At 37.7% G+C, this 24,202-nt stretch overlaps 1 protein-coding gene across 11 annotated transcripts in view; it reads right to left on the bottom strand.

Annotated features, from left to right (window-relative positions):
• The window catches only part of RHOBTB1 (Rho related BTB domain containing 1), a 120,938-nt gene that overhangs the window by 14,010 nt on the left and 82,726 nt on the right, over positions 1-24,202 (bottom strand). For 8 of the 11 annotated variants that reach the window (XM_037497213.2, XM_037497216.2, XM_054690611.1 and 5 more), the window contains 3 exons: positions 8,775-8,960; positions 2,806-3,785; positions 772-890 (listed from right to left, as the gene is read on the bottom strand). In XM_037497213.2, coding sequence (XP_037353110.1) covers positions 772-890; positions 2,806-3,785; positions 8,775-8,960 — 1,285 coding nt within the window. Of the gene's footprint in view, positions 1-771; positions 891-2,805; positions 3,786-8,774; positions 8,961-13,984; positions 14,925-14,953; positions 15,047-24,202 lie in introns of those variants that run through there. The other 3 variants (XM_037497219.2, XM_037497218.2, XM_037497217.2) reach the window with 3 other exon arrangements.

The following is a 24,202-nucleotide window of genomic DNA, read 5'->3' as shown; positions in this document are numbered from 1 at the left end:
TTGAATAGAATTTTTCTTTGTTTTCCAACAGAGTTTGTAAAAAGATGAAACTACAGGATCTCTAAGGTACTTCTGCTCTGCTCTATGAATGTCCTTCCTTTGGAGAGAAGGCCAATGTTTGACTAGAGAGCCGGGGCCTTGCACTAGACCTAAGCACTTGGATTGGCATGTTCAGAGGACTAAACATTTGCTGCATGACTGTGTCTGTCTAGTCAGCAAGCCCTCAGGCAAGGCACGCCAGGAGAGAACTCCTGGGATTGTTGTAGCTTAAAGAGACCTCGAGGGGGATCCCTGGGACAGCCCTCATCTTGTAGATGAGGAGACTGAGACACAAGGAGGTAGCTTCTTATGGCCTCCCATCTGGTTAGTTAGGGGCAGAGCTAGCCCAGGAACTAAGTGTTTGAAGAAACTTTTCATGGTCTTGGATTTCTGGAAGAGAGGCCTCTTGTATGATGTGATTTTGATAGTATCTTGTCTAGTGACATTTTGTAAAAAGTATAGGTGGTGGGTGTCTTCATGGCTGATAGAGCTGTGCAGGTGAAAGATCTACATGTAGAGTGCTTAGGTGCTCAAACATAAACTGTGAATATTAAACAGGACATTCTCATAATTATACAACTAAAAAGCAGATGACTGAACACTCAAGCACAGCTTAAGAAACTATTTCATGGAAACAGTTCAATAATCAGTCATGTGGCTAATTAAACACTTCATATAAATTCACATGTACATCCATAAAGATACCACTTAGGCTTTTCAGAAGGCACATACCTCACTGTTGGCGCTTTCCACAAATGACCCCCCAAACATGGCAGCCATCCATTTGCAGCTACATATCAGCAGTGGTTTGTGGGCACTGATAGCACCGTCATCCAACCTAAACGTCACATCTGCCCAAGGATTGAGAAAGCACAACCATGAGCCCGTCTCTTTGAGATTTCTAATTCATATCCATCAACCTCCATCTCTCATACTAATTTTCTATGTCTTACTGATTTTGTGTCACCCCCCCCCACCACCCTTGGCATACACCCACTTCTCCAAGGATTAAAGAGTAAGGATTTAATATTACATATAAGGTCATGACTCAAATTCTCTGAATAATAAAGAAACATAAAGGAAAGGAACAATTTTTCCACCTTATCATGGAAAATTTCAAATATATGGAACAATGAAAAACAGTACAGTGATAAGCCATTTATCATATCTAAAATATTTGTGTAGATATTTTTAATGACTAGAATGATACTTCACTTCTAACTATTTTATCAAGCTTTCTAAGAACATTTTCATAGATAACAATACCTTTACTACTCCTAAGAAAATCAGCAATAATTCCCTACTATCATCATTTATCTAGTTCATAGTCAAATATTTCGTTATCGCAAAATTAAATATCCTATAGCTTTTTTATTTTATTTTATTTTTTATCTTTTTTAATTAATTAATTAATTAATTAATTAATTAATTTATACAAGCACTGGGTACAGTCAGAAGTGCGGGAGGGTGAGAGAATTCACCAGAGCCAGAGTGGGGAGCAGAGTAGGCAGAAGGACCGAAGTACACTGCTGAGGGGAGCAGCGGGCGGCAGGAGAGGTCTGCGCACCATGTGGGACCCTCCTCTGGTGGCCGGGGAGCAGCCAGGGATTGAGCCGGTGCTGCAGAGGCTGCGAGCAGCTTCGCAACCCAGCGCTCAACCACTGTGCCACCGGGGAGGCCCAGCTTTTTTATTTTAAAGGGAGAATACAATTGAGGTTCCCACACTATATTTGGTCATTATGCCTGTATAGTACGGAGAAGGTCATTTAATCAACTAAGGTCCATTGTTTAATTTACTGTAGATTTGTAATATTTCTTTTAATTAAATTTCAAGACTGATTCTATACCATGGTGGTCAATGTTTGGAGTAAATATTGTTCATAAGCTTTAAAGAACAGGCTTAGTGACTATTTATTAAATGTATATTACCATGACAGACATTATGAAAGATAGAGACAAAAATAGAAATATCCAGATAAATAGAAGCATAAATATAAATAGAAGTCAGGAAGTCAAATTTATACAATGAAATACCCAAACACCCAGAGGACAATTTCAGAACAAAAATAGTCCCGGTATGTAAGTTAGTACAAGCCTAGGTCAGTAAGCCATCTTGTATACAGGCCAGCAGTGTGCTTAAGCAATTCTGTAAGGGTGCTGTGGGCAGCACGGGGCATAGTTAGTAAAGACAAAGAAGGGGCTACATAAATATAGAAAAGCAGGTTGAAGTAGTGTGAGAATGGAAAAGGAGGTGGCATCACACAGCAGAGGCACCCCTGATGGGGCTCCTCAGGGTCATCAAAATTACCTCATGGATTTCAGGGGTCTTAGGATGCAGAGGTCACTGATTTTTGTCATCAGTGAGTGAGGAATGGTAATGGATAATAGACTTGGTGAGGGAAGGGATACTGAGGGGAATTATAAGCAGCAAGCTAACAGATTCTGGCTCAGGGTACACTGTGATACCCCATGCTTTAGGGAGCAGCTTGGATACAAAGCTTGGCCTCATCGTTACTACTTGTATAGCTGTGGGCAAAATATTTAACTACGCTTCCCTTCAGTTTTCTCATCTGCAAAATGGAGATAGTAATATTTATCCTTTTGGTCTGACAGTAATTAAAGAAGTGGATACATGGAACTTAGGTACATGGGAAAAATAATCACATATACGTGCAGTGATGGTGATTCTTTCTCCTGCCCAAGTTTGGTACATGCTTGATATAATACAACCAAGGGTACTGATGACTTTACATTGGACCCACTCACCTGAAAATGTCCCCTTGCTGAGGCACTCTTTTATCCGATTGGCTTTCCTGACGTGAAATGCTTTTGTAATCTCCTGGTTCATGAAGGCTTCCTTGTTCATGATGTTTTCTACCATCATCCTCAAATCGAACATCTCCAGGACTTCTGCAATCTGAGCCAGGCCCACCAAATCCTTTTCATTTTCATCCAGTTGCCCTGTATAAAGAAACTGGAGTAGGGTCCTGAAGGGGCCTGACTGGACAGATGAATCCATCTGGACCACAGTCACAGGGGCCACTCTCTTTGAAATGGGATTGACTTGCATTTCCTTGTGCATGCCAATGAACCCCTTACTCCAGCCTGACAAAGCCTGAGTCTCTGGAATCAGGCCCTCGGCTTCCAGGCCTGCAGTCTCCTGCTGGAACAGGTCCTGGCTTGAGAACTTCCACTGACCTGCCTGAGGTGTCCTTGGGGTGCCCTCCTCACTTTCCTCATCTGGGTCAACACTCAATGACCATCCTTGAAAATCTTGGCTATGCTTCTCTTTTTCACAAGCTCCTTCACTCCAAATTGGGGCTTCTTCACATTCCATTAAAAAAAGATCATAAAATTTGGAAGAGGAGGTAGCGAGGTAAATTCGGTGTGCAAAGATGTGCTCCTGGTCCTGGAGGACAAACAGGACGTCGGCACACAGAGGATTGTCCAGTAAACAGGCAGCTTCGTTCGTTCCTGTTGAGGGATATTCCGGAACTTTGATAACCGGTGGAGGGGCTTTTGGAGGTAGGAATGGTGCCTGAAGTAAAGGTTTCTGAACTTTCTTTAAGTGGGATTTCCAGAACTGCAGATGCCGACGGGAGATCAGGGCGGCTCTGATTGCATTGTCAAACACATCCTTGATTCCAAACTGATCGAAAACGCTTGTTTCGTAGTATGGTATGCCAAGTTCTTTAGCAACCTCTCGGCCTTTTTCTGGGGGCAAAATATCCCCCCTTTTTATGGGTCTGAAATAGAATATTAAAAAAATTAGAATCAGCCTTATTTTTTGGAGGAAACTCCACAAAATCCAGGGCCTATATAAGCATCTGATTGAATAAGGCTCTTGGAAAATATATAACCAGCCTCAACTATTTCCAAGGACTTATGAATGCAGGGAAAAATACTTTTAGTAGTAGTGACAGTAACTGAAATAGCAGTCATTTACTCACTATTTGTTCCTGAGAAAGTTACTTAACCTCTGTTCTTGCCATCTGTATTATAGGAAAAATAATAATATTGAATATTTATATCTTAAGAACTATTGAGAGGTTTATTTTTTGTGTTTTGAATTTTTTTAATTGAATGACCATTATTTTACATCCTTCTTTCTTTCTTTATTTTTTTACAATAAAGATTTTCTTCCCTCGGGTGTAGTCACCATAGTTCTCACATCACCAAATCACTCATAATTCTCCGGCATAGTCCCCTGTGCTCATCTCCCACCTTTTTCCTCCCCTCCCTCTTTCTCCCTTTCCTCTCAGATACTTTAGATCTATGGTCATTTTCCAAGGGTTGGTTTAAAGTTTGTGTTTGTCTGATCCTTTGTTTGGTTTGTCTATACTCCATATATGTGTCACCACCCAGTATTTATCTTTTTCCTTCTGGCTTATTTTGCTTAGGATAATGCCCCTTCTAGTTCCATCCATGTTGCCATAAATGGCATGAGATTCTTTTCTGATCACTTAGTAGTATTCCATTGTGTATGTATGTATATATGATGATCCACTCATCCATTCTGGGGCATTTGGCTATTGTATATCCATATCTTAGCTATTGTAAATAATGCTGCTATAAGTTCAGGCATTCATGTTTCGTTTTGAATTAGCGTTTTGTGTTCTTTGGGTAGATACCTAGAAGTGGAATTGCTGGGTCATATGCCAGATTCATTTTTAGTGTTTTGAGGAACCTCCACACAGCTTTTCATAGGGGCTGGACCAGTCTACATTCCCACCAATAGCATACGAGGGTCCCTTTTTCTCCTTGTCAGTACTGACATCCTTGTCAGTACATTTTTTTTTTTTTAACTATGGGCTATTCTCACAGGTATGAAATGATGTCTCATTGTGGTTTTGATGGTAAGTGATGATGAGCACTTTTTCATATGTCTGTTGGTCATATGCATGACTTCTTTGGAGAAGTGCCTATTTAGCTCTTCTGCTCATTTTTTGATTTGGTTATTTGTTTCTTTTTGTTGAGTTGTATAAGCTTTGTAGATCTCTGGTTTCAGTCCCTTGCCAGATGGATGGTGTGTAAATATTTTCTGCCATTCAGTAGAATGTGTCTTCATTCTGGTTACTCTTTCATTGTACAGAAAATTTTTAGTTTGATATAATGTCAGTACTTATATTCTCCTTTGTTTTCTTTGCTGTTGGAGATGAATCTGCAAAGATGTTTCTGAAGTTTATGTCATGGAGTGTTGTGTCCATGTTTTCTATATTTCATAGTTTCAGGTCTTACTACCAAGTTTTAAATCCATTTTGAATTGATTTTTTCATATATGGTATGAGATACTTACTTTCTTTTGCATGTGATGGTTCAATTTTCCCAAAACCATCAATTGAAGAAACTTTCCTTGTTCCAGTGTATATACCTCACTTCTTTGTTATAGATTAGTTGTCCATAAATGTGTGGTTTTATTTCTGGGTTCTTAATTCTATTCCATTATGCTGTGTGTGTTTATGTTCCAGTAACACACTGTTTGAATTATTATGGCTTTATAGTATAGTTTAGAGTCTAGAAGAGTGGTAGCTCCATTTTACCCCTTTTCAGTCAGGAGAGCTTTGGCTATTTGGGGTCTTTTGTGGTTCCACAATGATTTTCCATAATCTTTGTCTATTTATTTGAAGAATGCCATTGGGATTTTTATTCAAATTGCATTGAATCTGTAAACTGCTTTGGGTAGGATGACCATTTTGACAGTGTTCAATCTTCCTATCCATAAGCAGGGCATATTTTCCATTTCTTTGTGTCTTCTATTTCTTTTAACAGTGTTTTATAGTTTTCCTGTATACATCCTTTACGTCTTTGTCAGGTTTATTCCCTAGTATTTAATCTTTTTTATTGGGAGGTTTAAATGAGATACTACACTTAGAAAAGTACTTTAATAGATGTTATTTGTGATCATTATTGTCACCATCATCTTCATCCTTGTCACCTTATACTTAAATTTTGCTTTATAGCTATAAATTAATCCATATACACTTTCTCATTTGAGACTCACAATAATAGGTATTATTTTCATCCTACATTCTGAAGAAATTGAGGCAGAGAGTTTAAAGTGTTTGCCTAAGGTCAAATTCCCAAGTTGCCCAGAGACCTCTACTAAGCATTTAGAGTCTAGAACTCCCTATACAAAATTAAATGGTTCACATCCAAAACTGTGTCTCTTCTGATAGAATTGTGAATCTTTTATATCTTTCCTCTTCTATTTTCTTCTACTCTTATTGATTAGGCCCTCATCATTTTTTTCTTGGGCTAGAGCATTAGCCTTTAATTAGTATTTCTCCATACTACATTTTTTTTTAAAGATTTATTTATTTATTTATACAAGCACTGGGTACAGTCAGAAGCGCGGGAGGGTGAGAGAATTCACCAGAGCCAGAGGGGAGAGCAGAGCAGGCAGACTGACAAAGTACACTGCTGAGGGGAGCAGCGGGCAGCAGGAGGGGTCTGCATGCCATGTGGGACCCTCGCCTGGCGGCTGGGGATTGAACCAGCATTGCAGAGGCTGCGGGCAGCTTCGCAACCCAGCGCTCAACCACTGCGCCACCGGGGAGGCCCCATACTATATTTTAATCCATAGTTCAGCATTACATGGAAAATCCTTACATAAAGCAAGTATGACTTAGCAGAAAATTATTTAAATAAAATCCTCTGGCTCCACAAAGCCTATGGAATTAAGTCTATACCATTTAGGCTAGCACAGAAGGCTTATTTATAATTTAATCAAACCCAGGAAGGCCCAAACATCAGAAGCAGTATAAGCAGAATGGTGTTGTGATTCTAGCATAATTATTGAAAAGACACAATGGAATGCCAGAACATAGGCAAATGAGATCTATTGTTACACTCTTCACAGATACATACTTGATTCTGAGACATACTCTTATGAATTGATCTTCCTAAAAAAATATTTAGCTTTCTAGACCTAAGTTAATGTGTGTCTTAAGAGAAATAAGATAATATTAGACAGAATTTGCACTTGAAGAAAGTTGGTTGGAAGAGACAAAAAAAAAAAAACAAAAAATCTTTAGGGTGTTGTAAAGACCAAAGGGAAGTACAGGGAAGGTTTAACTTCAAGGTTTGCTCCTGGGGGGCAGTTTGAGCTCCTTGCACTAGGGAATGATTTAAAATCAGTTCAAATACCATCTTCTTTATGGAATCCCAGACTGCTCTGTAGAAATGACTGTCCCCTCCACTGTCCTCCTGAGCTCTGTAATTCTCCTCAGTCCTCTATGGTGTGAGGCTCAATGACCTCAACCTCTTCTGTGACATAGAAAGATCCTGAGACTAGGGGCCATCTCTCATTTACCATTCATCCTCTTTCCCTTTATGTGACTCTAAGTATTCCATTTTTATTCTATATGCACTTAATAATAGATTGTGGAAACTAAACATGAAATGTTTTCAGAAAACTTATCCAAAATGTACCTAGAGGGCCTCCCCTGGTGGCGCAGTGGTTGAGCTCTGGGCTGCAAAGCTTCCCGCAGCCTCTGCAGCGCCGGTTTGATCCCCGGCCGCTGGTGAGGGTCCCACATGGCGCTCAGACCTCTCCTGCCACACCCGCTGCTCCCCTCAGCAGTGTATTTCATCAGTCTGCCTGTTCTGTTCCATGCTCTGGCTCTGGTGAATTCTCTCACCCTCCCACGCTTCTGACTGTACCCAGTGCTTGTATAAATAAATAAATAAATCTTAAAAAATAAAGGACCTAGATGTCAGAAATCATCTAAAGAAATTTCCATTTGCTTTTACTGTGAAAGCATAAAAAAGTTAAGAAAATATAAAATTTTGTAATGAGTCTATTAGGCAAACATTGAAAGATGACTTTTTTTTTTTAAAAATTGAAGTAACATTGCATTACATCATTCTATAAGCTCAGGTGTGCATGATCAAGACTCAACAAGTCTATATACGACATTCAACCCAATTCTCTCCTTCACCAGCAGTGTTAATATAAATATTTCTGGAAAAGTTATGCTCTCAAGCAAAAGAGGTAGTTAAATATAAACATATAAACAATAGTTTTTCATAGACTATTGAGGAACACAGCCTTTTATAAACTTATTCCCCCCTTAATCAATATCCACATTTTAAATACAGTAAAATAAATCCTCCCCCAAGTTTTATTTTAAACTGGTGACACTTTACAAATATAATCACTAAAGTCACTCAAAATGCAGTGTTGTTGCTTTGCAATTATTTGTCCACTTGGATTTTTGAAGCTGGACACTGTCATCTTAGGACTGAAATACATACAGAGGTTGGATTGTAGAAACAGAAAAACTTAAAAAAAAACCTGCATATGTGTATTTGAATAAATCTGATCTTCCCATGGTCAAGGATTACAACCGATTACTCTGGATGTTAGTTGACTGTGTTACAATAACATAAATTCAAGAATGACATTAATATGAGTAGCTAACACTTTAAGATTTTACAAATGGGGGTGGGGAAAGACTTTACAAATTTCAAAACACTTTTATACACACTATGCCATTCATACTTCAGTAATTCACGTCAAACACTGGTAAACCATTTTACAGAAATAGGTTCCTATCTAGAGGAGATGGTGAACATGAGAAGGATCCTGGGTGATTAACAAGCAACTTAAAGTGTATGGCTGAGCGATGGGGTTACAGAACCATTGCAAAACAGAACCCTAGGCTAGAGAGACACCTGCTACCTCTAAATTTTAATTTGGCCAGTGCAGTGAAACACTGAGTCCCTTGGCTTACCTCGCTAAAGGGCGTCTGGCACGATTAACAGCTTCAAGATCAGCATAGCGGAGATCTAGCTGGCAGCCAACTAGAACAACAGGTGTACGAGGGCAAAAGTGCTTGATTTCTTGATACCACATGGTTTTCACATGATTTAGGGAATTGGGATTAGCGATCGAAAAACAGAGGACCACAACATCCGACCTAAAAGGAAATCACAAAAGAAGTTATATTGTCTTTTAACTACCCCCCCTTTTATCATTATGACTCCTCCTCTCCCCCAACCACCTCGTGCTATACTGTGTCATAGTTTAAAAACGACAAAATATTAAAGTACATCTCAGAGTCATGCAGATAGCCAGATAAGCCCCCACATTCCAGCACCCACACAGCCTGAGTTCCCTTCCATAGTGCAGGGAAGAGCGCCTATGCATTGTAAAGGTTCCAATAAAGTATTTTACAGTATAGAAGGTCCCCCACACTTGATTCAATCCTGGAATCACAACATGCTGAACTATTTCTGTTCAAAAGAAATAGTTACAAGATAAAAGAAAATAAGAAGTACCTTTTACCAGTTTAAACATAAAGATGATGATGACTCAACCCAATGAGATAAAGCAAACAGTTTAAACTGAAAACATTACTGAAAACATAACAGGTATTTGCTGTGCAGGGTCGGCAAATACACAGAAGGATTTCTGCCCTTCTTTCCACTTAAGCACACATGTAGAGAGCACAACCACTTATCTTTTCTGAAAAGAAAAAGTCCCGAGTTTACAAAATTTTTGACTCTAGTAGATTTAAGGCAAGAAAGGTAGTATTTAACATAAAAATTACAAGAGTTAGATGGATGGCTAATAAAAATGAGAAAATGTTGGAAGCAGATTTCTCAACTGTTATATATGACACATAGCAAGTATATGGGAAAAAGAAAAAATGCTTTATAGTCAATTTTGACATAAGGATCTTCCATTTTTATATAATGACTTACCATTCTTGAAGCCAAAGAACTGTTTTATGAAACAGTTGTTCAATTATGGTGTTTGACAGATAGCTGTTAAATGGTATCTTTAACAAGAATTATAAAGCAGCATTTCAGGTTAAAATATGCTGAATGATGACATTGAAAGTATTACAGCAGAGGAATATAAGGAATAGGAAAAGTTATGCCTAAGGATTTAAGACTATCTAGCAGTTAAATTCAGAAATAAACTCTTACAATTTTATTAGATGTTAATTTATTGCCTTTATTGTTTATGTAATGAGAAGAATCAAGTCGATGAATCAAAACACCTCCCTTTTAAATCATTAATGAGCTTTTCCCTCTACATATCAATGAAGACAAACAAATATATCCAGGCAACCATAAAATTTCTAAAAATAATCATTTGCAATGCAGAAAACTGCAGGGTGCTTACATTAAATGTAATTCACAAGTTGAGTCTTTAAATTTATATCTAAGAAAAACTGCACCAGACTACAACAAATAAAGGGAAAAATCCTGACATTGAAATATTTCCAAATACAAAAGGAGGATGTAGGACTCCAAATAGATTAATATATTAATCTGCAAGTTTAGAATGTCCTTGCAAGAAAGATATTATCAAAGATTCTTGGACAATGGAAGACATAATATGTGTAAAAATATGCATAAGTATATGAATGAATTGGAATCATGTCTTGTCTTTGGGATTTTGATTTAGTTAGAGTTAGTGGAATATTCTGTGCACAGTCTTAATTCTAATCAGCATAAATAACAGTATCCGGTGAAGCCAAGAACGCTTTAAATTTTGCTTTAAATTTTTTTAGTAGCTGAGTTTTCTATTATTCATAATCCTATTTATATAGGCTATCTGATGCAGCTCTGCTATAAGCTTCAGCCTGATCTAAAATAAAAGCACCATGAATTTTGACATAGTGAGAATAATATTGCAATATCTGAGATTCAATATAATAGAGAAAGAATTGAGGAAATTTATCCAGCACCTAAATGTGGAAAAATATGTATAAAATTGTTCTAATCAGTGTCTACTATTGCCACATTAAGGCACATGGCTATAAAGAAAATCATTCACAGAGCTTAATTTATATGACAGACATGTAGCTAAATGTCAATTCTGTTATCTCATTTTATGATACAGCAAGTGAGGTTTAAAAATCAGAGCTAGCTCGGTTGCCAAGGTTACCATGATAACACTTATACCACTGAACACATACTAGTTACTATCCATATGACCTGTAAACAAGTACAGACAGGACCCTGGGGGTTGGAAAAATGGAATCTCCTGATGATAGCAGCACAATGCCATCATTCAACACGGGTCTGGAGGGTCCAATTTCTAACTATGTCACATCAATATCTCAATGCATGAAATGCCGTTGGAAAGCTAGAAAAATAACTCAAAGCTCTGTAAATATTTTGTTTCAAAAGGATGATAGTTAAAGAGGTTGTGCTGAGAGTAGCACAACATCTGAAGTGAAAATAACTTATTCTATTTGCCAAAATTCTATTTGTCTCCATGTAATAAAATTATTCTTTTTTCCCTTTTTTTAAGGCATACTTAGGTGTTAGGTGAGCATGTCTCCATTATTTTACCTTGAAAGCAAGTTAAAGAGTAAGATCATATTTTACAACTTGCTTAAATATTCTTGGTTAAACACTATTGATTTAAATACAAATGCTAGTTAAGAAAACACTGTGTACGGATTACATAGAATCATATTCTTCAGGTCTGCCATACGAATGTAGAACCTTAATCCTGATTTTTACCAAAAAGCTAATCAGTGGATACAGTGAGAGAGCTATAGAAAGATGCCACTTTGATTCATTCCTCCACATCCCAACATTCTTTTCCAATTTCTAACTCTAAACACATCAGTGTGGTCTGTGATAAACATCTATATGATCAAGTAACTATTTAGAAAATGTCATTTATTCCCTATAGATTTTGAGCCATTTTTCTATTTTTTCAAAGAAGGCACAAGACCTGCAGCTAAGAATATCTCTGGCTTTAGGCAGAATTCCAAGGAACTAGAGCTATTAAACAACTTTTAATCAAAACATTCATTCCTGTGTAGAGACTGTTCAATGTCTGACATAAGCTCATGTTTAAAATGCCATTCCTATGAAAGATAAAGAGAAAAAGGCAAGTTCTGGCATTTCTACCTCCATGGTTCTGTTGTCCTTTTTTTTTTTTTTTTTTACTTTGAAGAGTTAAGTTTAAAAATAATTGGGAGGGGGCAGTGTGATGAAGATATTCTCACATGCATCAGGATCAGCCTAGAAATGACCTCTGGGTTCCTATTTCAGCTGTAAAAAGAATGTGATAGGATTTAAATGGAATCCTACAGTTATTTGAAGTAGAATGCACATGGATTTGAGAATGCAGAGGCAAAGAGCAGAGTAGACAAAACTCCAAACTCCAGAACTGTTAATATTGAGAAGGCACAGGAAGACATTTGGAATTTTTTTTGACTGGGCTAAGTGACTTTATTATAGAAAGCCAGGGTGACAAAGGACTTAAGTGGGTGTGGTCTCAGTTGCTTATCTATGAAATGTTTTTTTTTTTTTTTTTGAGGTGGGGAAAGAAAAATAACAACATAATAGTTTCACTAGGGTACTAACACATCAAATAATACCTATGAAAGAGTGTTTTGATTAGCGAAGTACAAAAATGACACAAAGTAAATTTCTCAATTGAAATAATTGTAAATCTCCAGTTCTTTGAAAATATCGGAAGTGGGGAGGGGATCAGAGAGAGATCAAATGATCAAAAATTCTTAAGCTGATAAAGCCAATCTCAGTTGTATCAGTTTTTTTTTTCTAGATATAAAACAAACAAAAAAAGTAATTTAAAAAAAATTTTTACAGCAGTTATCTTTTACGGAGAACATGGGCCAAAGATAGCATGTGAAAGATTGGCAAAGATATTTAGACAACATAAGGAGTGCATACAAAGTTGGGACCAATTTTTGTTGGGGAATTCAAGAAAGAAAAATATGAAAAAAGTACATCTTACCCACATATTTTGGCCCGAGTTAGACTTTAAACAGCAAATGCCACACATCTTTTCAATGCCTGTCTTTATAACAGCTACAGTCAAATATAGTGAACTTAGTGAAACAAGATCAGAGAAGCAAACAGTAGCTAAACTACTTTTCCAAACTGAAATAGCAAATTCATCCTTTGAAGAAGTGATTGAAATAGAGTAGATAATCAGTATCAAAATTCTGTTAGGAATACATTTTCTAAGTTTCTGCCTATCACGAAAGTGTTCTCTGTCTTATTAGTTTGTCTTCCCTTTTCTGGTGCCATCTACCTTGCCACTATTGTCCAAGTAAGGTCCTTCAATTCTCTGATTTTCTTATCTGAGCAAGTGAAAAAGTAATTTCTAGGTTATGATGTGCTTAAGACCAGATCAATCTGATGGGTGATGTGAAAGACAGTGGGTTCTACCCAGTCCTCCAGAAGGCTGTGTGTGGGACAGTCAAATGTCTTCTCCAATGTGCCAATTCTGCTTGGGTCTCTTGCTGATGAAATCTGGTGACCAAGAGAAAGCTAACAATTATATTTACCTGAGTCTTGCTTGGGAGGATCTCTTTAAACATAGTTTTAAGCCTTTTGCTCTATGGCTGGGTCCTACCTCTTTACAAGTCACTACTGCCCATTATTTCTTTTTTTAGTAGAAATTACCATATCCTTTATATTAGTAGACATCACAGTCACATTTTAATGGCCTTCTTCTCTTTGCCAATGAGCACAGGTCCCCTTCTGGCAAAGATTTAAATAGGAGACCCTCACCTCCACCTGTGAGGCATTAAGCTTCCTTCTCCCCCCCATAATCAAGGTAGGCTCTTTACAGAAACATATTCAAAACCATTCATGTCAACGACACACCTTTCATGCACATAGTCTGACAGTGCTATGCAAACAGACAGTTCAAAACAGCACAAAACAGCTGGGATATAGCATGGCAGAGAAAAGGAATGTATAACAAGTGACTTTGGAAAATTTTAGTAGGGGAGCAGCCCGGTGTGTATGAGATGCGGAGGGGGTTGTCAGTGACGGTGAACATGACCACCTGGAGATGAATGGCTGTGTAAGCTCATACTCATGGAAGATGGAGAGGCCTGTAGGGGAGTGCCTGGCAGGGGATCTGGGGTGGGGGAGCAGGGCAGTACCATGCAGTGCCCTGGATGTGAGTAGAGAAATCAAGTCAATACTTTACCAATAGCAGTGAGGCTTCTTAAGTACAGATGTTATGTGGGGAAAACTGTGAAAACACCCTGAAATATATCCAGATTTGGGAGTGATTAGCATGCGCAACTATTTGTTTCAAGCCCATAACTGCATGTTTTTAGTAGGAAGCAACATTTTAAATCATTCATCCCCCACCCTCCAAAAACGGGAGAAAGGCAATGCACACTCTTAAGTTCTGGAATGTAGTATCAACATCCCACCAGTGCCACCAAACACTAAGATAGATAATACTCAAGTCTTAAAACTGGTTGGTTCTACCATCATAGGGCAAATATCACAGGGAACAATGGCCCCAGGGGAGGGAAGGTTGTATGTTATCTCCAATGGACACTGGCTATTATTCACTTGATATCCCTTTTTTTACTCAGCAATCTATGCTTCCTTTAGTATAGCCTCACACCTTTGTGAAATTATCAGTAAAAGTTGAATATGTGTGAAATTGGGTGAAGCACAAGTAATTTATTAAAATAAATAAGTTAAGCCATCTTATTCGAAATCATTTAAATCTTAGTCAATGAAAGCAGGAAGCACTGACATAAAGGCTTGCTTAATAGCAGAAGGTGAAATCGTGCTAACAAATTGCCTCCTTACTCTATCTCTCATTCTCATTTCTCTGACTTTCCCTGAATCTCAATGATTGAGGATCTTTCTTCCTACACTGTAAATGCTTTCTCTTAAGAGCAAGACTAGCTGTAGACGTAAGAAAACCCCTCTTCTATAATGCCAGATGGGAGGTCTCTGGGATTAACTTCCCTAGTTCTTCTGAAACAAAACTGTGTAAAAAAGCAAGCTCATTCTACCACAATAAGAAAAGATTTTTATCCAGGCCACTCAGCAATCTTCTTTGATGGGTAAAGGTGCAAAGACTTGTTAAGTTATTCAAATCAATAAATAATCACTCATTCATTTCTTCCAGAAAAATTAACTGATAACCTACTGTGTACCAGGAACTCTTCTAGACATTGGGGATACAACAGCTAGTTACAGACACAAATTTCTGATCTTGTGCTTATCCTCGTCATGCTTCATTCTAGTGGAGAACAGAGACAATAAGCAAGAAAAATACATAAAATATGCAGTATGCTAGGTAGTAATAAGTACCAAATAGGAAATGAAGCAGGAAAGAGAGACAGAAAATAGCTATGAAATGAGTTGTCAATGAGGGTCTCAATGAGGTGACATTTCTGAAAACACCTGAAGGAAATGAGGGAGGTAACAAGATGGTACCTAGAGAGAGAACATTATGGAAGAAGTGACTATTACAGAGGCCTGAGGCAGGAGCATGCCTGGGATATTGCTCTGAGGGGGAAGAGCAAGCCAGGCTGAGCTGAGCTCAGACAGGCAACAAAGGGGCTGAGGTAGGAAGTCTCTCCTGGCTCTCTCTGGCTCTTACTTTGTCTGAACTGGTAAACCACTAGGAACTTTTAAGCAAAATGACACGATATAGGTTCAAACAGGAATATCCCAGTGTTACAATGAAAACTGGCAAAATAGTAAATAACATGGCAGGGGGCGGGGCAGCAAACAGAAGGAACCAGTAAAGATGGTAATACTGAGAGATATGATGGTGACTTTGGCCTTAGAGCAATACAGGTGGTGACAAGTGGCTGAGCTCTTCACATAGGTGGAAGCAGAGCCAATAGGATTTGCTAATGGACCTACCGGATGTGGGATACTGGCAAGAGGAGTCAGTCAGCAAGGGCACCAGAGCTTTTGCCTGGAGCAATTCCTTCTCTGTTACTGGTACTGACATCTTAGTTCAGCCTTTCTAAACTCTGAGTTATAATTATTTATGTTGCTGTCTTTCCACTAGACTATGAGTGTTATTTTTCATTCCTACTCGTATTTCTCCTTACTCGTTTCTATTACTTGTTTTTCTCAAAAGAGGTCCTTGATTGCTTAACAAATTAAAAGGCCTTATAAATACTGGAAGTTAAAAGATACCAATGCAAATGTGTCTGCAGACTCAAAGTCTGAAAGAAATGAATTGAGGCCCCAAATAAGTAAAGGGATACATTTAAGTTTTAATAAAAAAATGAAATACTGGGTTGTCAGAAAAGTCACGATGCATTTTTACTAGAAAAAAAAAAAATACATCATGACTTTTCCAACAACCCAATAGAATGTGAGTTATTATATTTCTTTAGACAATTATTGCAGAAAGACAGCCATATAATCTCTCTGAGATGAACCGGTTAATATATTTTTTAATTATCTGAATTTATCTCAAAAATCCATTTACCCCATATAATTGGATATTTTCAAAGCACCATAATAACAGTGGATTAATGATCTCTTCCAGGAATTAGATTATCTCCAGAAGCAAAGGAAATGGTAAAGAAATGAGCAGGTTACTTTTGGGATTATTTCTGGATTAGTTACACAGAATTAAAGCTGAGGGAAGCACCCTCTATTTTACAGACCAATCTTTTTTATAAAAGACAGCAAAAACAAACCAAAAAAAATCACTAAAATAAAGAGATAGTCAAGATGCTAAATTTAAAAGGGATTGGTAATTTTCTTTATCTTTCTGTGATTTACTATGTCTTTCTGATTATACTTTTGAGGTTGGGGCACAGGCGTTCAGGGGAGAAAATAAAGTGGTATAATAATTGTGGCAATCTAATGAATGGCCAATCTTAAAAATTACTGATAGGATTATTAAGATTCACTAAGAAAAATATCTTTGATTGTGTTCTGTAAACAGTATAAAGTACCAATTATTGTCAAAAGTCACCAGGGATGTATCTTGCACACAGCAGCTAATAAAAATGGCAGAACATTCTCAAGACATCTTTTCCTTTTGACTTGCCAGCTTGTGTCCTTTATTGACAGGCAAATGCTCAAAGATGGTAATAGAATTATCCTCAGAAGACACTGCAGGATTACTCAACAGTCTCTTTCTTCTTATACCACCTAATTTAGAAAGAAAGAATGTATGACCTGAAATACATATGTTCATCAGGAGATTCTAATATAGAAACATCACAAACTGATGTGTTTTCTTCCATGATGAAAAACCAACACATTTAGCTATATTTGACCCAATTATTCAAGCTATAAATACAAAAAGGAAAAAGGTAAAGAGAAGACAGATAACACTATATCAATTAATATATTAGACAATGCACATGTTCCTTTTTCTCTTTACCCATCTCTGTGCTCTTGTTATTCATATCTCTGTGGCATCTTATGGGTCTATCAATGCTTTTCTGGACTGAACCACAAAGGACTGCCTTTCCCAGCCACATGACCAGTGCTTGGGCAGCAGCCAGCATCCTTCCTGGTCCTGGAACATAAGTGACCCCAGTCATCAATCAAGCCCTGTTCCTATCTCATTTGGCACTGTGACTTCACAAGGACAATTTCATCCTGGGGACAGGACTGCACTGGGCAGAGGAATCCCAGTTCTTCTGATGTTTGTCTTTCGGTTACAGTACAAGATGTACCAGTTCAGAGAAGGAGGGACTGTGTGGGACAGCAGGCCAAAGGATGGTACAGAAATATTTTCAGTGTGTCAGGTGATTTAACATCACTGCAGTCCTAGGCTTGAAGCATGCTTTTGAATCCAGAAATTTCTACCACATTTTTTTTAATTATTTGCATGCCTTAGCTGAATGTATTTTTGCTGGTTTGGTTTGGATGAGCACAAAACAGTAATAATGCACCTGCAACTGCCTACTTAATTGCCCTCACCTTTGGGCAAATAGATTGTATAGTTATTTTTTAAATGATTATTATAAAGATCTTGGAAATGATACCCAGGGGAGAAATAATGCATAGCTGGAAATGTACAAGCAATTCTGCTTAAGGATACTCATTCACACACAGCATTCCAAACAAAATTTACAAATCTCAAACTGTGGGGAGAAAACGAAAGGAAGCTTTTGAGGTGTGGCTGATTGTACCTCCCTCCCCTTTCTCCTGGTTTCCCAACTCATCTTTTCACTTGCTAATTCACTATGGAGAATATAAGCACAGTGTTTTCCATCTTTATCACTATGACTTATTATTCTTACTATAAAAGTAAAAATATAAAATTCAGCCTAATATAACCCGGAGTTTGTTACAAAGATTTAGGATGTTTATAATGATTTCCTAGCAAATGTGTTAGATGACCCTGGCATGTATGAGATCTATCATTAGATTCATGCACTTATTCAACTAACATTTAATAAGCTCCTACCCTGTATCGGGCGCAGGCATAGGAGGCATAGAACAGAAAGAAATATCTTTGTTTGAAAGATACTAGAAATGATAGGATAAGAGGAATAGGAGAATGGGAGAAGATTAAGGACTCAATTTTCAGACAAACAGATCATGACTACATGGCAGATGTGTGCTATGAAAATGTAAAGGAGAGACATTTCACCTGGATTCTAAAGGTAATGGAGAGGATAAGAAGGTGAGGTTTTCTGGGAGTATGTATGCCTGTTCTAAGTATTTAAAACAAGAACGTAAATACTTTAAATACTTATGTAAGGAACGGGTGGAGTAGGGGTGTAACTTCTTTTGGACGTAATGCATGATTGTGGGCCTACAGGCTACAGAGGACACGTAACTATAAATATTTGGTTATTGTGTGGAGCAAGAAATGAGACTGGAAAGGCAGACTAGGACTCAATCCAGAGAAACAAACAGGAGTGGAAGCGCACACTTGTCATGGAGCTACCAGCCACATGAGAGGACACACTTGATTGCTCAATTCTGCACCCAACTGCCAGCAAGGGTGACTGAGTACAAAATGGAGATCATTTGTGTGCTCTCAGAAATCACCTCTGTGTTCCATAAAAATTACCTCTCTAGTTCCATAAAGAACCAACTGCAAAAGACAAAAGTGTTACTACTTGAGAATGAAATGGGCAACTTTCATGGAACATGGTGTTCTCTATTTGGCTATCACATTGGGACTTGGTCAAATGTATCTACTTTGAAAAAGATATAAATGTGACCATAGCCACACACCCTGGCCACTCCACTTGGGCTATGATCCATACAGCGGAGGGTTCTCTTTGCAAAACAGGAACCAGCATAATTTAGGGACAATTTGATAGCATCCCATCATAGCTTTGATATTCTAGAACCAACTCATTTCCTATTTTCAGCTGTTAAAGGTCTTGTCCCATTGTCCCCTTAAGTTCACACAAATGATTTATTTTCAGTGAGATCTAACTTAAGTCCTATAAATAATTAAAAGATATATTATCTACCATGCAAATGTCTTCACATGTAATAAACTCCTTTGAATGTCCATGAAAAGATTTCACTTAAAATTTTTTCTGAGATACAATTGAAATACACTAAACTTTGTTCAGTTTGATTAAATTTTTGACATGTATGCACCCCTGGATATTATTGTCTCAGTCAAGATGGTAAACATTTCCATTACCGCCAAAGTTTCCTTGTGTCTCTTTGTAATTTGTCCCTTCCTCTATCTCCTTTCCCAGGTAAAGCATGATCTTTCCATCACTATAGAATGCATAGCATTTTCTAGACTTTTCTAGAAATGGAATTAATTCTCTCCTTTTCCTAGTCCCCACCCCCTCATTCCCTTCCTTACCTTCACTCAAAAGTCCCTAATTTTCCACAGAGTTCCTCCTTTTTGACTGAGGTTCAGTAAAGAGTATGGTAATCAATCCTTGGCATTGTTTATCAAAGAATGGTCTGAGGACTACCTGCTTTATTATCACCCAGGTATTGGCTAAAATTGCTAATTCACCTTTCCACAGACCTCAACATCAGAATAACAAGAACGCCTAGGTATATTCCAAGTATGAGAATAAGTAGTTTTAGTTTAACTTCTTAGGGAATGACAGTTTCTGTCCTTTCGCCTGCTCTTATATCTTTCTACAGCTTTCTATAGCCTGGAAAATTCTTAGTCCTTTATGCCAGGACATAAGGGGCAATAAGTGTCCTAGATACCTTTAAACTACCCATTTAAAAATGTGGATTGTATTACTTTTCCATAAAGTGCATGCATAGCTAACGTTCCTTGTTTTGCTACTCTGGTATAAATTTATGAATGAATTTATGAAGTACATCATCAGGACCAGGACTTGGGTGAGGAGAGTAAAGCACTTGTCTGAGATGCAAAATTTAAAGATGTACCGCAAAACGAAGTAATCCAGATATATAATACTAAAAATAAAAATCAACATTAAGGGGCAAAAATTTCTATGAACAACAAACTATTAAAATTTGAAATAAAGTTAGTGCTGTACTGAACCTGAGGGCAAGAAAAAAATCATTGATAGTGACCCTGCCATTTAAATATTATTATTTATATTTTATGACCAAGGTATATGCCTCACTTGCTCCACCCTAATCCTGGCATGGTCTACCTCCATGTGATAGATATCATGGTCCAATAGCTGTCTGCCTTCCTGAAATTATTAGAATGCTACTTCTGGCCCAGTATTTAGAATGTGCTATGGACAAGAAGAGATAATTCAAAATATTCTAGATACAATAGTTGTTTCTTACCTTCCCCCTTGCAATAAGCTGCAAGTACAGTCAATCCCAGACAAAGACATAAACATCAGTCACTCACAGTCTTGAATTTTTAAAAGGGCCTCAACCAGGCATTCAAAATGGGCTGTATTCATTGTGTATCTGATTACATTTTACTTCAATGTGAAACCAGACCCATCTTAGCCAGACAGGATCATGACTCCAATTAATGTTATCATTTCAAACATGTACCTTACTTCTCATAAGAGTTAGCAACATTTTGGAAAATCGGTGTGTAAGAGTAATTACGTAATAAATGGGTTATACCTGGAAGGAAAATGCCCAGAAACTATGTAAGGACATTAACAATGGTTCTGTAGGTTTAAGCTACATTTGGAGAGAAAGTATAATAAACCCCATATAATATACCCCAAATTCCCACTCACTCACAAAAAGTTTGCTTGGATAGCATTTTGATTGAAAGTGAAAGGATTCATGTTTAGCTATGTATGGATTTATGCAAAAGATTATTTGCTATGTACTAAAGAACTTAAGAGGAACAATGGAATTATTTGAGTAGATGATAGTGAATGCAGGTCTTCCATGTCCACATAGAATAGTGTGAGAATTAGACCGATCCAGGAATAAATTTAAAGTATGTTTGTTATCATCCAACATCATCAGTCATCATAGACTGGTGGAGTGGGAAGATACACGTTTTGGAGTCAAACAGGATTAACAGGAAAAGTCCAGTTTTACTCATTCTTAGTTGTCTGACCTTGGCCGCTTCTGTGTCCGTTTGCTCAATTGTGAAATGAGCCTATTCTGCAGGGTGACCACAAGCATGAAGTGGGACAAGATACATAAAATACTCAGCACAGGTCTGGCTCATGAGAAGCCCTAATTAAGTCATAGCTTCTGTCACCACCACCTCCTACACCATACGCTTTATTAAATGTTTGAAGGTTATCTGACTAAGGTAGATCAATTATGAGGAATATCAAGGAATGGAAACAATATCATTTGAAATTATCTATGTGTAGTGTGACTACAGGAAATGGGCTCTGGGGCCTAGATGTCCTGTTGAGGGTACAGACCATCATACTTCTCTATTTTTAGTGCCAGGGACCTAAATGTGATCATTTCAGTCTTATATAATTTCAGGGAAAAACTTTTGAGTTGAGTGGTATCTCTTTATTTTTTTTTTTTTTCAACTTCTGACTGAGTCTGTCACCACTTATATTATTTTGAAATTTTTTTTAATAATAAATTTTATTTTTATATTCCCCATACAATTGCAACCCCCCCATTCTGACCCCAATCCCTCCCCTCCCGCCCCCCACCCCCCAAAAAGTGTCTCTGGTTCATAGTTTTTTGTTGGAGTGGTATCTCTTTAAAAGAGGTTCCTTCCTCACCAAAAAAGAGCAGCTGATTACAGTCATGGTTACTATGTACAGTTTGTTCTTGACATTTTAAAAGACCCAGAAAAGAGATTCAAAAGTTCATCCAAAAGTGGATAGAAGGTAGGTGGAGAGAAGAAAGGCTACAAGTGAGCTGGAGTCACTCACTTCAGATGAGAGGGCTTGATAGATTTCAAATGTGTTAAGTGTTATGGTGCTAATGCTACTTTGCTATTTTTCATCTCCATCAAACAGAAGGACTCCTTTTAATACTTTTTCCTGGATGTATGATTTTCCATCTAACAAAAAAAGGGGCAAATAGATGACCCTTTGAGATCTCTCCTAGTTCTAAGACTTTGCACAAAAATGAAAGAGAAAACACACACCCAGCTCATTCAGGTGGGGTGGTTTTCATTTACATCGATGTAAAATGAGGTTGAGGTAGTCTGCTCCAGTGGAAAGAGTGATGTCCCAGCATTAGGCAGAACTGGGTCTGCCTCTGAAACTCACTGTTGGCCAATCTATGGTAGTAAAGGAACTCAATACTATTCAACTGTAGCATGGAGATAAACTCTTCTTCCTAGCATTCCTGAATAGTTGAACCAAACTAATGTTGTCAAAGCACCTAATATTCTAGCCTTTGATATATTGGAGGGAATTTTGTAATTAGCTAAAAAGTGGGTTGAATAGTTGCTTTTAAATTATAAAGAACACAGTGATATTCTGGTTAGAGTTATACAAAGCTAAGAAAATTGCAAATTCCGGTTAGTGGACAGGCACCACCTTGGTCCACAGGATCCACTCTGCAAACTAGAGTTTGTTCATACCAAAGAATGTTTGAGGGGGCAACTTATTAATTACCCTGGTGCTAAGAAGCAGAGTAAACTTAAGGCGAGGTCTGAGGCATCTGCTATGAACCTGGTTTCTCTCACTGTTTTCACAAGAATCAAATGAATTATTTTTAAAAGGTTCCAAATATATTTCCAAATATAAGGAATATATCACATCCCACTGACTCGTAATTCATGCCAAGTATAGTAAAAACATCAGTCAAACAACAGGTTTGCCAATAACTTATTTTCAGAAACTGTAATTAAGATTTTTTTTTCACGAATGACATGAAGCTAAAAATGGAAGTCATAAAGAAATTAAACAGCTCTCACATAGCAATAAATTGTTCTATAATGACAAAAAGAAACTCCTGCTACTATCAAACTTGTCCACAAAGATATATTTTTTTGGTGTGACACACAATACGATATTCTGTATTTAGTGTTTATAGAAAGATGCTGGGGTCCAAGACAGAACGGCTCTGGTTTTTGTTCTTTACTCGTGGTGGGAGCCCGGGCAGGATGCCTGGAGGCTGTGGAGAATCGGAAAAGACAGAGGAAATACAAGACACAAACATGCACATGATGTGAGGCTAGGAGACTCATCCAGAAACATGGGAGTGTTTCCTGAAACCCCTCTGTGCTGCTCAGACTTGGCTTGGAAAGAATGTCCTGTTTCCATCTAAAGGGGGAACAGGTTGCCGTAGATAGAACCAAACATTAGAGACTGGCGAGTAGAACAATGCCCTTTGAACTGATGGAGTCACATGAAAGATCAGCTTATTTTTGTTGGGAGTGAACAAGCACAGGCATGACACGTTGCAAAATGACCCCAGATCTGTCAGGTTGCTGGAAGAGGCCCAGGGTAGATTCCTGTCAATATCAGATCTATGAAGGTCACTGCACCATTAAATCCATCCTATACAGGAATCTCACATGATAATGAAGCAGCCCTTGTGTTACCACAATAAAAGTTTTACATTGTGGGATCAAGTTAAAATTATTTCAAAAGGTCAATTTCAAGTGGCAACAGACCACTAAGATGCTGAAATGTGGTCTCTAGAAACTCAACCCAAATATCTTAGTAAGTTTATCTTTTGGCCCATCTTTTTCTGGACTCGTTTTTAGAAGTGAGAGTGCAAAATGCCCTTTTGAAATGTATTCTACCTCTCCTTACTTTGCTTTAAATCATCACTTTATGAAGCTTCCTTTAAACCACAGAAATTGTAAATATGACTGCGCAGTCCTTACAGGCAGGTTCACATATTATTACTATTTTTGTGTGTGTGGAATAATTGAACCAAAGAGAAGACCAGAATGGCAACTAAAGATAGGAATCGAGGACATCACGGTAAGAGAAAATAGAACTAGAGAGGGAGTTCAGAAGAAAAGTGTCCATGATTCTGGGTATTAAGTTCAAGAGTTCTTTTAACATTAAAATCAATATGGACATATGGAAAGTTCTCTTTCTGGGATCCTCTCAACAAACTGGCCTAAATCACAGAT

Source organism: Talpa occidentalis, unplaced genomic scaffold, assembly GCF_014898055.3.
Source record: "Talpa occidentalis isolate TD23 unplaced genomic scaffold, MPIMG_talOcc4v2.1 talOcc4.8, whole genome shotgun sequence".
In the NCBI taxonomy this organism is placed as follows: domain Eukaryota; kingdom Metazoa; phylum Chordata; class Mammalia; order Eulipotyphla; family Talpidae; genus Talpa; species Talpa occidentalis.
This window is presented reverse-complemented; position numbering and strand designations above follow the sequence as displayed.